We start from the raw sequence: 17,983 nt of genomic DNA on the forward strand, positions 1-17,983 counted from the left end.
AAATGTGCTTTACATAAGTCTTTCTCCTGGTGGCGCTATAAAAGGCAAATGTGAGAAATACAGGGCAAACGTTTTTCTTTGGCCTCTAGGGAGTGCACATACAAAGTTTTACAAAGGTTATTTTTAATTGCACGATTTAATTGCTGGTACACTGGGAAATATCCTGCCAAATTACCAAATTCATAATATGACACATTGTTGATGTATGCCTTTACAATGTATTATTTATTAGTTTTATAGCTAAACATTTTTGGAGAGAATACATTATGTTTAGATGCCTGTTAGACGGTCAGACAATGCTGCTCCGCATGTCTACAATGGAACAAACGGGTTCAGTCAAAGTGAGCGGGCCGTACACTGAAGTAAAAGTCACGATAGGTTGATGAATGCCGAAAATGTAGGTGATCTCGCAGTATGCCCATTAATTGGTCTACACCACGCTGATAAATGAGGGCAGTGTCTGTCTGTGTCTCCAGTGACTGCGAGTGCAGCCTTCAGCAATAAGATGAAATTACTAAGAATGGGAGGAGCCAATGAAAGTAACAGATCTTCAAGGTAACAGCGTGTCGCGAGCGCGAAGCACTGTTAGCTTGTAGATTGGTTTTGCAAAATCGTGACGTATATTACGTCAGAGCACTTGCGGAAGTAGTCTGCAAAATGATTGGGTAATAAATAGTGCAAAATGATTGGGTAATAAATAGTTTCATACAAACTGTACATCATGCAAGTACAGTAACGGTATGGAAAGCAGCTATTGTTATAATAAGTAAGTAGGTCGGGAGATGGCTTATTGTCGGTATCAGCCGAGTAACACGCTGGAGTCTGTCCCCGTTACTATGCGCTAGACCCCTGGGAGATGGATTGCTGAGGTGGAGCGCCACACCTATCCTCAGCTCCCAGTACTTACCGCACGACTTACCGCACCCAAGCCGTGCTACTCATGCGCTGAGTTGGCGGTGCCCGGGATCGAACCCATGACCTTGTGGTCTGAAGGCGAGAGCTCTACCGACTGAGCTACCCGGACACATGGCTATAACATTGTTATAGCCAGAATACTAAGTAATATTTGTGCAAAGTGTGGAGTTATTTGGAGCATGCGTCTGCTGTGGGACCCTGGCCAACTCTGACTCCGCACTCCATGGGTGTCCTCCTATATTGTAGTAGAAAGATATTGGCCAGCTAAGTTAATATTTACAAACAGACAACATGTCTCCCTATAAGACGGAAATCAAAGCATGATTTGAATGTTGTATTATTTTAGCTACAGTGATGTCATGCCCTAGTATGTTCCAAAATAGGGGAAAGGAATCACGCATGCGTTAGAGGTGCAAACAAAGGTGCTTCTTCATTTTTCATAAGACGGTCGATGTCGCAGGTCCCTGCACTACAATAAATAATTTTGCACTAGAACGGAAAAAGATATCGCTGTATACGGTCCGTCTCAAAAATGCACTGCTGATACCTGTGTTGTTTGCATCTCAAAGACAATGGCAGATATGGCCACGACCCCAAATAACCATGTTTGTCTCAAACATGTTGGAGCTGCTCCATTTTCAGTGAATAATGGAACAACTAATTAACCTACACTCCTTGAATAACACCAACACAGTAGTATTGATTTTACTGAAATGTATGTCAGCACTTTTTTCATTCGAGAATACATCACTTTTGTAGTAGGACAATGCTACAGTATTTGACAAGCATAAATAGCCTCAATGCTACCTTAATAGATGAAGGACATGTGAAATATTGTTTCATGAGGCTATAGATTGTGATTTGATCGATTCAAGATGGGGATTTATAACCAGCGTAGTAGCCTACACATCACTTAACAGCTCCTTCGGCATAATGCAAAATCTTCCCAGACTTTGGATGCAGTCCAGAATTGCATTAGCCAGACTACTGATTTGCAGTCTGTTTGTATATATTATAGAGTGGATTTTCCCTTTAGTTTATGTCGTATATTATCAGTGATAAGGTCGCAGGCCTGCCTTGGAAGAGAGTCTTGAGTCAGAGTTGAAGATACTTTGTAAGTCTTTATTTGCAAGACAGCGATTACAGCAAGGTGTTTGTCCTTGGATCGATTGACACAGAGCACACAAAATCACATCACTCAATACAATTTATACCTTTCAGTCAAGAGATCATCCCTAACTTTCCAACTCCTCCCCTAGTTCTCATTTGACCAGTCACATTCAACCAAGCTGGAGGCTGGACAACCCAAAACTCAGCACTCCCAGTCAGTGGTTTAACCAATTTGCATTTACAGAGAATTACCTTAACAGGGATAAACATTAAACCATATTTCCACATGAAACTTTGTAAACCATCTTATTCAACATGTTGTTAGCTTTTGAATGAATCCAAGAACCTGTATACGTTAGTGATTGTAGACTTTGGTTCGATGAACTTCATTGACAGACTGGCAACTTCTCAAGAAAGGAACTAGGATAATTGATATGATAATGAACTCAGAGAGAACAATGATATGGCCAAAAGGGTTCTTTCAACCTCCTACTTTTACTGTTCTACTGTAAACACTCAACTTTGAATAACAGGTGAAGAAGGCCCAGGGTGCCCTTCCAAACAATGGATCAAAAGGTTTCTAAGGTGGCAAAGAATGAAAGGCCAACAGATCTACAGAAACATATGGGAGAATAGCATTTGAATCTCTTCGTGGTACAAACGTGGTAACTTTATACTAAAAGCAGTGATCCAAAACACAATACTTAATAGGGGAGATATGGTTCAAATATTCCACATTTACACTGGAAATGTTGCTATTATAGAGTGGATTTTCCCTTTAGTTTACACTGGAAATTTAAAGGACCATTACTGGTAATCTGGCATGTTTAATCCAATGACTACAACTCACAGTATAATTGACTACTGCTTACCAGTGACCAAAGCATATTGTGACCTGTTTGATTTGTGTGGAATCCACTGGATTCCATTGATTTCAGTAAGCCTGAAGTATGAAAATATACTTGCAGACTTAAAACTGAAGCACAGATTAAGTTGAAAAGTCGACCTCCAGCCCCTCGAGGAAAGATTGATATTATATGAATAAAAGTCCATGCCTTATTAGCCACATAATGTTTAGCCAACCCTGGCTCAATTATTCAGGTAAGTTGTTCATGTTTTAATGACTTAGGAATGAATGTAAATTCCCCAAATGTGAAATCTCATGGAATAATGGGTAATGTAATTATTTCTCTCTACTCCTTAGCGCCTCCATTTGTTATGTGAGCCAGCCGACCTGCTGACCCAGAACACAAATGCTCTGCTGCACCACATGACCTCAGAAGCAGAGATGGAAGCGAGAGATGGAAAGGGAGAAGCTAATGAAAGTCTTGTGATTCCTGTCAAAAAAATAAGAATGGTTCATCCTCCAGGTGTCTCAGTTACAGACTTTGCCTCTCTTATCTAGGTATTGTAGGCCTATGTTATGTTATGAGTCATGTGCATAATCAGCAATCCTGGATTAATCGTTTAATGATTGTCACTGTGCCATGTGCCAAAGGAATTTCCATGTATAACTGCATGGTTGGGGGTAGGGTGAGCTGGGAGATGTATATTTTGTTGACCGCATTTAGTATTTTGCTCACTGTTTAAATTATTTATTTGCACATATTTATTGCATATATTTATTACATATATGTATTGGAAACTTGTATTATAATATCTGGTGACCCTGAAGTAAAACATTTTAAACTTACTTGAGCTTTTGTTTGGACGTGAGTCCTTTTAATGTGCGTGACACACACACACACACACACACACACACACACACACACACACACACACACACACACACACACACACACACACACACACACGTAGCCTATATTGTTCCCTGTATAGGCAAAGCTGCTTTAGGCTATAGCTACTACTGTATAGATATAAAACGGTCCCCTTTCATGGTAATTTACAGGCCCCTAATATAATCAGTAATTCGCTTTTTCTTTCTTTTTTGTCTCCGTCAGACCAAAAGGCCTGGCGAGAGAGTATGTTTTGCACCTGTCTGTCCGTCCGTCCGTGTGTCTGTCGCCCCCTCCGTCTGTGAGCAGCTAATCTCCGGCACCGTTGGCATGATCGCAGCGAAACTGCACACACACAGTCCCTGTATGCCAGAGCAGAACCTCTGCCCCAAATCTTTCACATGGGCCTGTTATAGCGCCACCAGGGGGCCGATATGTGCAAAACACATTTTTTACAGTACTCCTACAGATTTTGTCCAAAAAAACTGCATACACATCTGGGCAAATGGAAACATTGATTTTCTGATTCCTTAGACAATAACCTTTCCAAAAATGTATAGTTTTGCAAATCTTCAAAAAAATCCAACAACATTTTAAATCAGAGCATAAGGAACCAGACTAAAATATGCACACACAGTATACAATAATATTGTCTTTTAATTTAGCCTATAGCCCGGGAAGAAAAAAAGAACTTACTGGGCTCAGGACTTCATAATCATAATGGGTTACACACACACACTAAACACACACACACACACACACACACACACACACACACACACACACACACACACACACACACACACACACACACACACACGCGCGCGCAGACACACAAGCTTGTATTTCTGAGTTCCCTAGGCAGCCTCTAGGAAGCAAGAAGACAACAGAACACAAACAAACATATGGACCTGAGTAAATACAAATAGCATACTATAAGACATGACTGTCATGTCTTATGCTTGAACATGTCAGGAGGCTCACACCTTCACCTTTGTGGGGTGTGATTCTAGTTGCTCTCCATGGCAACTAGAGTACACATTTACAGGGAATATACAGTGTGCGGGATATACTGTACATAACCCAAAAATTACATAAATCAGTTTTATTTTTTTATGATTATTCTATTGATTACTTTTTCCAATTCATTTAATACATTGAATTGAATTGAATATAATATCAATGAATTGACCAAAACAATTTTAGGGATGTTTGGTTTGGGATTATTACTTCACAAAAATGTCATTAGCAGATTATATTTGGGAATGGAATTCTGTGCATGCTGCCGTGCAAGAAATATGAGTCTGATGGGTCTATAGTTTGTGAGAATAGCTGAGGACAGATATTCTCAACACACACAACACATTCTAACTCACACATCTTCAACTGCAGCTGGTCAGCGGCCCCAAGCTTCAAACTATGATGCTCTAGCTGGAGCAGCGATTAATGTAGGCTAGAGCATGAGAAGAAAAAAACACATTGGTAAACATATATATATATATATATTTTTTTTTTTTCAAATAAAAATTAAATTGATCCCTATTTTGTGAGTAAGTGAATGATGGGTGGATGCATTTCGGCGATATGCCATCAGCAGTGCTCATGAATAAAATGAATAAAATGAAAAAGTACCTGAAGGACATAAAATGAGTTCTGGCATCATTCTCTTCCTTATGAAATGTTTTGGAGCCGTGCACCCTGCAAGTTTTATTGCTCTTGCTCTTCTGATTGAAGACGTACTCACATTTCTTCTAGTTTGGGCATCCCTATTTTGGCCAAGTCATATTGTCCCTACAAAAAATAAATACTAATTCAAACATTAAAAAAAAAAAAAAAAAAACATCCTCAAAAATAGCACAGCAACACATTGCAGTGTGGCTTAGTTTGGGTACCACTGGACTGGAATACTATTTGGGTGATGAGTTGCATAATAGTCACTTGTTGTCCCCTGGCGAGAGAGTATGTTTTGCCCCCTGTCCGTCTGTCCGTCCGTGTGTGTGTCTGTCCGTCATTGTCTCCGCCAGGCCGAAAGGCATGGCGAGAGAGTATGTTTTGCCCCCTGTCTGTCTGTCCGTCCGTCCATCCGTGTGTGTGTGTGTGTGTGTGTGTGTGTGTGTGTGTGTGTGTGTGTGTGTGTGTGTGTCCGTCCGTCATTCTGTCTGTGTACAGCTAATCTCCGGCACCGCTGGCTTGATCGCAGCGAAACTGTGCACACACACTCCCTGGATGCAAATTCAGAACCTCTGCCCCAAAGTTCTCTTTTTGACAGTACTCCTACAGATTTTGTCCAAAAATCCCACAAAAACGGTGCACAGTATCTCTATAGTCATTAAACGAAACGGGTCTTTCAGATTTTTCACATTCCATCCTGATTGGCTAAAATTGGCTTCCAAAGTTTGCAGGAGTGCTCCGTTTTCAACAAAATGCCTCAAATCATGAACACAGCATGCAATTTCCGTGGAATTTTGCACACACATTCCCATTAGGTCGAGGAAGAAATGCCACTTGAAATTATTCAAAATAGCCTCATGGTGGTGCTATAACAGGCCGATCCGTGTTTTTACCTATAACTGCACCGATCTGTGTAAAACTTTGTATGCACACTCTCTAGAGGCCAAGGAAAAACCTTTGCCCTACATTTTTCACATATGCCTTTTATAGCGCCACCAGGAGGCAGACTTATGTAAAACAAATTTTTCGATATTAAGCCTAAAGATGTCATCCAAATTTCACTTAAATCGGTACACATGATCTCTATAGTCATGTGATCAAAACGGATCAGTTTGATTTTTCATATTCCATCTTGATTGGCTAAGATTGACATCAAAAGTTTGCAGGAGTGGCCCGTTTTGAACAAAATGCCGCAAATCATGAACGCAGCGTCCGATTGCGGTGAAACTTGGCACGCACATTTGCACTACGTTGAGAAACAAATCCCACCCTTTTAACATTGCCCTTTTATAGCGCCACCAGGAGGCAGATTTTTGCAACACTTTTATTTTATACTTTTATATAACACATACAAATTTTGTCCAAACATCATGCAAATCGGTACACATTATCTCTATAGTCAAGTGATCAAGATTTTGATGGCCCAGATTGCTGGCCCACAATAACCTACCTGACCTGGCGGAGACCTGTGCTCCGAGGAGCACTTTTTCTAGTTTAACTTGTTTTATGTATGCTGTGAACAGCTTTTAGTTTTAGCATGGTTTATTTATGTTCCAATGCCGGTTCTCTAATGTTTGAGAATCAAATTACTTATTAATTATCAGCACTCTGATTGACTTCTGAGATTTGATGTAGAAGGGGAAAAAGCAGGGGGCCAAGGATAGAGCCGTGGGGGTCAAATAAAGTATACAGGGTTTAAATGGTTAAAACAAGAATAAAAGTTGGTCAAAACATTCCCAGTCCTCAGCCTCACCAACTGCATGTGCTCTTGGCTCCCTCTAGTGTCAGTGAAGGTGAAGGGTTGTTCAATAGATATCAGTGGTGAAGATTATAAATGCAGGTCATACAAACTCTGTTCTAGACAGCTAGGTCCCTTTTTTGTTGACCAAAGAGCTGGAGAGACAGGGAGAAGACCCCTGTTACTGAACAAACACTCTATAGCAATTATTTATACAAGAATATAGAGCTATACACTTATTTGAACAAAATATATCTTACTGCACCTTTGACCAACACGTTGTACATGTAAAAGATACACTTTGTAATGTAAGTGCTGTTTTACCAGATTTAACCTCGTAACCCCCTGCAGAAAACAGGCAACAAAAAAAAACAATAGCAGATCTACAAGCTCACAACGTGTCACATTGTGATATGCTGTGAGCTTGTAGATCTGCTATGTTTGATATTTGACGTACAACAAAGTACTATAGGGTTTAAGTGGCTAAGGTGACCACACTGTACGTTATCGACCGACACCATCCACACTCCCTCTACTACACATTAAACATTTAGGACACAGGACACCTCAACCAGTTTTCCCATTAAGTATTTATTTACTTTTGTATGAAGGTACAACAATACAAAGGTACAAAATATTGTATAAATTCAATGTTTACATGCTGTCACATGAAAAACTAAATGTTTAAATATGAAAAACTAAATGCTTAAATACTTTAAGGTACATGTGTGTTTAGGTCCATTTCCTCCGGAAAACAGACAATAAACTTGTGTCTCCATAATGGACTGTACTAACTGTTAGGAACAGAGTTTCATGGATGCTAGTCTCATCCATAATGGACCATACCAACTGTTACAACCAAGCTCAGTAATCATAATAAAAAGGGAGACCATACATGACTTTAAAGTACAAACAAAACAAATGTGTTTTAAACTCAATCGACTTGAATATAAAAATGTACAGTGATGTGTGGAAGTATGTGGAGTCAGTGGTGTGTGTGTAGTGTGTGGATGAGTGTAGAGTATGTTGTGGGAATGTTGTATGGTGTTAACAGTAAATAACTTAAACAAAAGCAAATGATGCAGGCAACCAGCATGTACAGTAGCGAAGAGAGAATGACTGATGCATGGTTCACCTTCTAATGCAGGGATGGGCAGCAATTATTTTTTGCCAGAGGGCCATACTGACTTCATTAAAGTGAGACAGGGACGTATTGGGCAATTGAACCACATGGATTTTGTAGACATGACAGATTTATTCACAATAGCTTTTTGAAAGCTGTATGTGATACTCTGGTGTACTCTGATGTTACAATGAAAATATTCATATATAAAACAGTCTACTTCAATGAAGAATCAACTTTTAGATTAGCCTACAATCTTTTGATATGCACCACTTCATAGGTCACTGATGAAACATAAATATGGGTTCAAGGCAGACTGTTTCATAATTGTATTATAAACCTTTAATACTTTTGAATACATTTGAGTAAATACCTGTGTCAATGGAATGCTGGTATGTACTGAAACTGTATAAAATTAAGTACCGTTAACTAGAAAACAAGTTAAAGGTAGGGTAAGTGATTTGCAATTATTCAAATAATTGCAAAATGGGTCTATGTTCTGATAGAGCTCGTTACTATAGAGTGTCCTGTCCATATAAAGAGTCTCCATGTCTCTCCAGCTCTTTATAAAACAGAAAATGTATTTTGTAGTTTGCCTTTTTTTTTTTGTAGTTTCATTTCCAATTTTATCCAACCAGGACAGAGAACTCAATCAGGATATAGATTAAACAAGTGAAATTGGAAGTGATGACACTAAGAAATGAGCAGACAAAATTTTAACTGGAACACTATAGAAATTAAGCTTAAAAATGGGTACTTTCTCCTGATTGGCTGAGATTTTGACACCTACCGAAAAATGTATTTTCTGTTTATTAAAGAGCTGGAGAGACAGGGAGACATCTGTTACTGAACAAACACTCTATAGCAATGATTACTATCAGAATATAGTATTTTAACCTTTTAACAAAATACTTTTTGTTTTAACCAAAAAATATCACTTACCCTACCTTTAAATTCATTTACCTCTAAATTCATGAACATAATGCTGCATTTTATCATTAGATTTATTAATTGTTTGTTATTTATTCTGTTTTTTTTCCTATGAGGAAGGTCGTGGGCCGTTAGATGGTCCACGGGCCAGGTTTTGGCCCTCTGGCCGTATGTTGCCCTTGTGTGTTCTAAAGCCTGCAGGCCAAGCCTGGGAAGATGTACCACATCAGCTCAACACCCTCTCAACTGCGTCTGCTGGTCTCCTGCACCCACACAAGAGTGACAGAGAGACATCAAATAAGTAAAAAGAGGGGATGGTTATGAATTGAACATCCATGTGGTCATGACCATGTTTTAATTCAAGGCACCAGGATGCCTCAGTATATCTCTGCTGTCCGGCAGGAACCAGCTAACTCCAAAATGTTCATTTTTCAGGGGGAAAAAATGGAGTTAGGAGTTTTTGTTCATCATTGATAAGAACAGCTGAATGGACCTCCAAGCTCACAATGAGGTTGGAGGTGAAAAGGGGGTGGAGCCTGGAGTCAGCGAAACCAGCTAACTCCACCCCCCTTTGGTGGAGTTAGCTGGTTTAGCAGAAAGTTTGAGGATCAAATGGAGATAGCTAGTTTTGTCAGCAGCGCTTTTTTTTTTCTCTTACATTTTTATCCCACGATTTTGTAACCCCTATTTTTTACACCCAGTGCCAATTGTCTATGTAATCTTGGGTACTACCTTCCCTCTGCTGCAACCTAGGGAGGCCAGGGCCGAGCTCATGCCTCCTTCAATGCATGAGAGCCAACTTACCTTCTTGTCACCTGACAGGGGAGAGTTTCCCTGGTTGGACGTTGTGATATCACTTTCCCATCCACAGCGTTCCAGAAGCCACTCTGAGGCGTTTTATTCAGAGGAGGCGCCTGGATCCTGGCGCACCACTACCAGGCTACAGGGCGCACAACAGGGTCTTCTCTGGAGAGCATGAAGCTGCTCTCAGAGACTACCTGCTCAAGGCGGCTGATATTTATTATGGCCTCAGTCCTAGGGAGGTAAGATTAGATGTAAAAGTGCTGGTCATAATGCATTGGAACAGCTCAGTGGAACAACACAATAGGCTAGGCTATCCTAGGCTTGGCTAAAGTGTGACCTGGTAGGCCTATGCTAGCTATAGCCTAATTGTGCTGTTCCACTAGGTTTAGCCTATCATGCATCATGACCAGCACTTAATAAAATACATTAGGCTATGCTTATAATTTATATTAGGTTAGGTCCATAAACTATGTCATAGGCTTAGTCTATGTAGGCCTAGGCTACCTTATGCACAATTATAAACAGTTTGAACAAGTATTATAGGCTTAATGCTTTATGGTCTAATGGTCGAATTATATCACAACATAGCCTATATCAGGGGTCTTCAACAGGGGGTCCGGGACCCCTAGGGGGTCCTCAAAGCTACTATAGGGGGTCCGCCAAATCTTTGTGTGATATGATAATTTTTTTTTACATTAACCACAACCCTATAGAATTCCTTTTCTGAGGGGAACATTAGCCGAAAATAGCAGATCTACAAGAAAAGAGAGCAGACTAAGTAAAAATACACAATTGAAACACAATTTTATACAATATAGAGTAGGGGGTCCCTGCTTCATCTCTCTCGCAGCTAGGGGGTCCTTGGCCTGAAAACGTTCAAGACCCCTGGCCTATATAATTGTTCAAATATGTTGGATATTAGGCTATAGGCCTAGCCTAGTTCATTCAAATGTGAATTAATTCACCCTTTGTTTTACTTGGTTTTATTCCAGTTTTGGCAAATTATAGCCTACAAATAGGCTACATTGGCCTATTAGAGTAGCCTAGGCTATTTTATGCTCCAACACTGGACTCTTTTAATGCTGCCTTCAAAAGACACCTATTCACTCAGGCTTATGGCATTTAGGCCTAGTTGTTTTGTTTGGTTGTTTGTCTGTTGGTTTTGTAAAGCGTCTTGAAAGGCACTATATCAATTCAAGCTATTATTTATTATTATTATTATTAGCCTATTAGGCTATTATTATAATAGGCTAATGTGTAAAAAATAAAGATAGGCTGCATGGATTTGTGACTATCACTGAAATTGAACCAACTTCTAATAATTCACTTTTGATGCCATCAGGTTCGTAGGCTTTCAGCTAGCCAGGGCCTATGGCTGTACGTTCCCAGAGGTCTGGGCTGTGAGAGAGATGGCCGGGAAAGACTGGATGACCGGCTTCCTGGAGCGCAACAGGACCCAGCCCACCAGCCTCTCTCGAGCGACCAGCTTCAACCCAGTCAACGTGGGGAAGTTCTTTGACAACCTGTCCAAGGTGTGCCCCCTCTGTTAAGTCTTTTAAAACCAGGCTTAAAACCCTTTTATAGCTATTCACAAGCCTTTGAATCCCCTTGATGAACTTGCACTTTAATGATGATAATGAAAGCTTTGCCTTGCTATTTTTAATGTTTTCTTTTCCATTCCTTTCCCCCCTACTGTCTTAAGTAGCCTATATCTGTGTTGTGTGTTTATTTTTTATTATTATTATTAGGCCTAGGCCTACTGACTGTTTCGTAATGTATTTTGACCTGTGAAGCACTTTGGTAGGGCCTGCAATGCAAGTTGTTTTAAATGTGCTTCACAAATACATTTGATTTGATTTGTTTTGAAGGTCCTCGACCTTCACATGTTCCAAGCCAAGGACATCTGGAACGTTGATGAGACCAGCACCGTCACTGTTCAGGTATTTAGCCTACTTTAGTTTATTTCCATCCTCAACATTATAACAAAATATTTTACACTGTAATTTAACAAAACATTTCACACTGTTGCCTAATCCAACATTTCTTTCTGGTTGATGAAAGGTACCGGACAGGGTAATTGCCAGCAGGGGACGGAAGCAGGTCGGGGCCATGACCTCTGCGGAGAGGGGGACCCTGGTCACAATGGCCTTTGCGGTCAGTGCCCAGGGCAACAGCATCCCACCCCATTTTGTCTTCCCCCGGAAGAATTTCAAGGACCACTTTGTGCGGGACGGGCCGACAGGCTGCATCGGGTCGTGCAGTGGATCTGGGTGGATGCAGGAGAAGGACTTTCTGATATACCTGAAGGACTTTGTGCTCCACACAAGAGCAACCAGGGAATCGAAAGTCCTTCTCCTGCTGGATAATCATGTCTCTCATCTGTCCTTGGAGGGCATTGATTATTGTAGGGAAAATGGAGTGGTGCTGCTGTCCTTCCCCCCCCCCCCACTGCTCCCACAAGCTGCAGCCCTTAGATCGCAGCGTGTACGGCCCATTGAAGAGGTTCATAAACACGGCAATGGACCAATGGATGAACAGGAATCCGGCAAGACGATGTCCATCTACGATTTGCCAGGTAGGCCTATGATTTGTAATGTAGTTGAGAGCTACCTTGGTACAGTTGTCTGACTTTACTGATATGAGTAGCTTATGGTCTGAAATACAAAACCAACAGGTTCGCTATCACAAAGCAACATTGTACAAAACTATAACAAATTAACTCAAAGTATAGCTACAATGACACAAAACCGAATTAACTCAAAACCCACAACATAAAGCACTAAAATTTTCAGATGGAATACATATCAAACCAGGCTAAATCATTTCTCTTTTTCTGTTTGTATGTTTGTTTGTTGTCCCAGGGATTGTAAGAACAGCGTTGCCATCTGCGGCAACGCCATCCAACATCATGGCCGGCTTCAGATGCACGGGTGACACAGATTTCGCACCGGCGTACGTGACAGACAGGCCAGCACCACCTGCTCCGGAGCTGGTGGTGCTGAGGTCTGGGAGCCTCAGGCTGGGACTGCTCAGTGTCCTGTCCACCCTGTGACCCCTCTGACTCCTCTCCACGCCGCGACCAGTATCCACGCCGCGACCATTATCCACGCCGCCACTCTTCTCCACGGTGTGACCCCTCTCCACCCTGTGACCCCTCTGACTCCTCTCCACGCCGCGACCAGTATCCACGCCGCGACCAGTATCCACGCCGCCACTCCTATCCACGGTGTGACCCCTCTCCACCCTGTGACCCCTCTGACTCCTCTCCACGCCGCGACCAGTATCCACGCCGCGACCAGTATCCACACCGCCACTCCTCTCCATGGTGTGACCCCTCTCCACCTTGTGACCCCTCTGACTCCTCTCCACGCCGCGACCAGTATCCACGCCGCCACTCCTCTCCACGGTGTGACCCCTCTCCACCCTGTGACCCCTCTGACTCCTCTCCACGCCGTGACCAGTATCCACGCCGCCACTCCTCTCCACGGTGTGACCCCTCTCCACCCTGTGACCCCTCTGACTCCTCTCCACGCTGTGACCAGTATCCATGCCGCCACTCCTCTCCACGCTCTCACTCCTCTGACTCCTTTCCACGCTCTGACTCCTCTCCACACTGCCACTCCTGTCCACACTGCCCATGTTGAACTTGGCGCTCCTCAGGTGGTCATCGCCGAGGTCCACGCTACGGAGCAGCCTCAAACTGCCACCGTGCGGGTCAACCAGACCAGACCAGCACTGCTGAGTGCTGCTGCGATGGCAAAAAGAAAACTGAACCTTCCCATGGCCACCCCCAAGGCTGCTTCCAAGGCGGTCCCCAAAGCTTCCTCCAAGGCTGCCCCCAAGGCTGCTTCCAAGGCGGTCCCCAAAGCTTCCTCCAAGGCTGCCCCCAAGGCTGCTGTGCCTTCTAGGGTGAGCAAAAGATCTGTGCTTTCTAAGGCGGGCAAAAGGTCTGCTGTACCTTCTATGGTAGGCAAAAAGTCTGCCACACCGTCCAATAAAGATGACACTGATGCAGCGTGCGCTGTCTGCGGTGAAAGGGACTTCCTGAGTAGGCCAGAGGAGACTTGGGTACAGTGCACTGTCTGTGTAGAGTGGGCACATGAAGCCTGCACAGATCAAGAGCAGCTTTATGTCTGCCACAAATGTGAGGAGTTTGATTAAGCTGCTAACCACTTTTTCCATGTGTTTCCTTTTTTTTTTTTTACCTTGTGTCCGACTGACAGCCAGCACTATCTGCTCCAGAGGAGTGGATGGTGCTGAGGCCTGATGCTCCTGAGGAACATCAGGCTGAGACTGCTCCAGAGGAGTAGTCTCCTGTCCATGCTATCAAACACTGATGTTACCTTTTGCACTTTTGTTTCTATTGTATCAAATACTGATGTGTTACCATACCAAGTGTTTACTGACGAGTTTAATTAAGCTGCTATTCACTATTTCCATGTGTTTCTTTTTGTTTTACCTTTTGTGACCGACTGACAGCCAGCACTATCTGCTCCAGAGGAGTGGATGGTGCTGAGGCCTGGTCTCCTGTCCATCAAACACTGATGTTACCTTTTGCACTTGTGTTTCTATTGTATCAAATACTGATGTGTTACCATACTAAGTGTTTAGTGACGAGTTTAATTAAGCTGCTAACCACTATTTCCATGTGTTTCTTTTTGTTTTTCCTTTTGTGACCGACTGACAGCCAGCACTATCTGCTCCAGAGGAGTGGATGGTGCTGAGGCCTGATGCTCCTGAGGAACATCAGGCTGAGACTGCTCCAGAGGAGTAGTCTCCTGTCCATGCTATCAAACACTGATGTTACCTTTTGCACTTGTGTTTCTATTGTATCAAATACTGATGTGTTACCATACCAAGTATTTAGTGACGAGTTTAATTAAGCTGCTATTCACTATTTCCATGCGTTTCTTTTTGTTTTACCTTTTGTGACCGACTGACAGCCAGCACTATCTGCTCCAGAGGAGTGGATGGTGCTGAGGCCTGATGCTCCTGAGGAACATCAGGCTGAGACTGCTCCAGAGGAGTAGCCTAGTCTCCTGTCCATGGTATCAAAGTTACCTTTTCCAAGTTACCTTTTCCAAGTTACCTTTTCCAAGTGACAGAAGAATGTTTTATATATATAGGCCTATATATATATACCTACAGTGATGAGTGATGTTGACGTTCCAGTTAATGTTTGCACTTTTTTTTTTGCCTTTTATAAATGTGATGAATGTTTTGTTTACAGACTAAGCCTAGTCTACTGGTAATGAAAAGCCAATGCAATCCTTAACCCATTAAGACCTGAAGCTGATTCTACAAATGTCTTCTAATTCCCAACAGTTTCCTGAAAAAAACGTATGTTTCTATATCAGTGGTGCTCAAACTTTTTCATGTCAAGGACCCCCAAAATGTGGCAGCACCACTCCATTTTCCCTACAATAATCAATGCCCTCCAAAGAGAGATGAGAGACATGATTATCCAGCAGGAGAAATGTGTTTGGTCGCGGACCCCCATCTTGTTCCAGGGACCCCCAGAAGCAAAGATTTGAGTTAAAAATGTTCACTTTAAACAATATATATTCAAAGATTTGCACACATTTTCACAATTTTTCAAAAATAGCAGATCTACAAGCTTATAGTGCGGCACTCTGTGCCGTGTTATGAGCTTGTAGATCTGCTATTTTTGAATAGCCAAAGTGTAAAATTATGCTTTTTAGCTCAAATCAAAAAGTGACATAGATGTGTTCCACCTTAATGGGTTAAGCCATGAATATATTTTGTTATCTTTTTCTTTGTTACATAAGGTTCCAGGTTATAGGCTATTGCACTTTATTATTATTATATATTATTTGCACTGCATTAGCCTACACATGTTCAGTAGGCTACCATGTTTACATTTGATGAATAAAATGATTCAACATTTTAAGTCATATCAAGGAGTTAGTCTGGACCTCCATTTGATTAGCCTACATTTTGTCTGCCTATGAGAATATAATTGTTAGCCTATGCGTTTGTCAGTCTATGACCATTCTATCTCCGGCCTAAGCCTATTGCTGGTAGAGATAACTATAATCAGAAAACCATTCTCCTAATCGAGTCTAATTGTGTTAACTTAAGCTATTCTGACATGTTTAATTATCAATGTAGGCCTATTGATAATGGCCTTTGGTGGTCCCCGGACCTCATGTTGAGAACCAATGACTTAGGCTATAGGCTACAACTGACATTGATGTAATGAACAAACTTGGCTCCAGTTTCACCTGGATATGGAGTGGATGTGAGAACTCTACACAAATATGAGGTGAGAATATAGACAATGTCGACATTAACATGATAGATGAAAATAGGCATGGTAATTTTTCAGAGGACTCTACTGAATCATCAATGAGCGTTAGATTGCAGAAATATTACCTAATGGCTCATTTAGGATGTTTTATATAACTATGCGGGGCGAACAGCGCGGCCTGGGGGACGGTTGACGCGCTGCGTGTCAACCGTCCCTCATAGATGCGCCGTTTGTCCCGACCGTCTCGCATTTGCGGAAGTAAGCGCGAGTCACTTTATTAAGCGATTGCGCCCGAATTCTTTTACCAAAATTAAAAATGACTGCAGGTAATTAGAGAGGACAAGTGTGCCTTGTTCACAAACACATATGGTTACTTAAGATGACTTAATCTCGGCGCAGGGAGTGAATTAATAGAGTGAATTAATAAAACGTGCGTCAACCGACCCGGTCCTCCCCTACTACTGAGTTATTTGTTAATAGCTTGTAGATCTACTATTTTGTACTACCACCACCACCACTAGTAATAATATTAATAACTAGAAAAAGTGCTCCTCAGAGCACAGGTCTCCGCCAGGTCAGGTAGGTTATTGTGGCCTCCTGGTGGTGCTATAATAGGCCAATGTGAAAAGGCTGGCATTTCTTCTTAGGCCTTTCACGGCAAACGGACACTTTATTCATGATTTGAGGCATTTTGTTCCAAAAATGGGTATTGCTAAGTTGTATGGATTTAAACTTGTAACAGAGTATTTCTATATTGCAATATTGGTACTTAACTTAAGTAACGACTTTAAGTACTTTTTTCACCACTGCCAAAATATATCGCCTATATAGCAAACTATAATAGCTGTTCAAACGGCTTTTCAGGTAATAATGCTGCTTCAAGGTGATGCCTTCCTGTGCTATTGAAGTGGTATATGCTAATGACAGCATATGGAAGTTTCGAAGTAGTTCACACGTCTATTTACCAATAGATATGTCACACTTAATCAGTATTCACATTCCATGTACATCACCAGCGCAATAGAGATGGGATGTATGGCTCTTTTAAGGGATTCGTTCCTTTCACAGAGCCATTCATATTGTATATTTATATATTTAAAAAACATATATAAATGTATATGAATATATATACATATTTTTATATTTATATCTCATAACATTATTTATATTTATAGTATATGAATATGATCTAATTGATGTTATATATATACAATAATACAACATTATAATAATATATTATTATATTTAAAAATATATAATAATATAATAGATTACATCATTAATACAATATTTATTATATTATAATATATCATATACATTATAATACATATTATTATAATATATAAAATTATAATCTAACATTTTATTACAATAATTAATTTAATATAATATCTCTGCTGTCCAGCAGGAACCAGCTACCTCCAAAACACTCGTTTTTTAGTTAGCTGGTTCCTGCTGGACAGCGACAATATAATAAATGTGTATATATAATATATAACATATGCATAATATACTATGTTATAACTACCAATGCCAAACACATCAATCACCTACATAGCAGAAATCACACACCCTCACAAACCCGCATCCTACAAATATCCAGCCACTGCCAACTCTCTGTCCACCATGACATCTACAGTATGTCATTCTTTCTTGTTTGAGGGATGGGGTTAGACTATTCCATA

At 41.2% G+C, this 17,983-nt stretch overlaps 1 protein-coding gene across 1 annotated transcript in view; it reads left to right on the forward strand.

Annotated features, from left to right (window-relative positions):
- LOC308085818 (sodium- and chloride-dependent GABA transporter 2-like) overlaps window positions 1–12,655 on the forward strand; it is a gene marked incomplete at both ends in the record, with an annotated part of 30,930 nt that extends 18,275 nt beyond the window's left edge. Inside the window, 6 exons of the mRNA XM_080429128.1 lie at window positions 4,737–4,762; window positions 9,418–9,540; window positions 10,095–10,266; window positions 11,386–11,559; window positions 11,896–11,967; window positions 12,089–12,655. Of these exons, the coding sequence (XP_080285254.1) occupies window positions 4,737–4,762; window positions 9,418–9,540; window positions 10,095–10,266; window positions 11,386–11,559; window positions 11,896–11,967; window positions 12,089–12,655 (1,134 nt within the window). The remainder of the gene's footprint in view (window positions 1–4,736; window positions 4,763–9,417; window positions 9,541–10,094; window positions 10,267–11,385; window positions 11,560–11,895; window positions 11,968–12,088) is intronic.
- Window positions 12,656–17,983: the final 5,328 nt, after the last annotated feature.

Source organism: Gymnoscopelus braueri (genome assembly GCF_963280865.1).
Source record: "Gymnoscopelus braueri genome assembly, chromosome: 5".
In the NCBI taxonomy this organism is placed as follows: Eukaryota; Metazoa; Chordata; class Actinopteri; order Myctophiformes; family Myctophidae; genus Gymnoscopelus; species Gymnoscopelus braueri.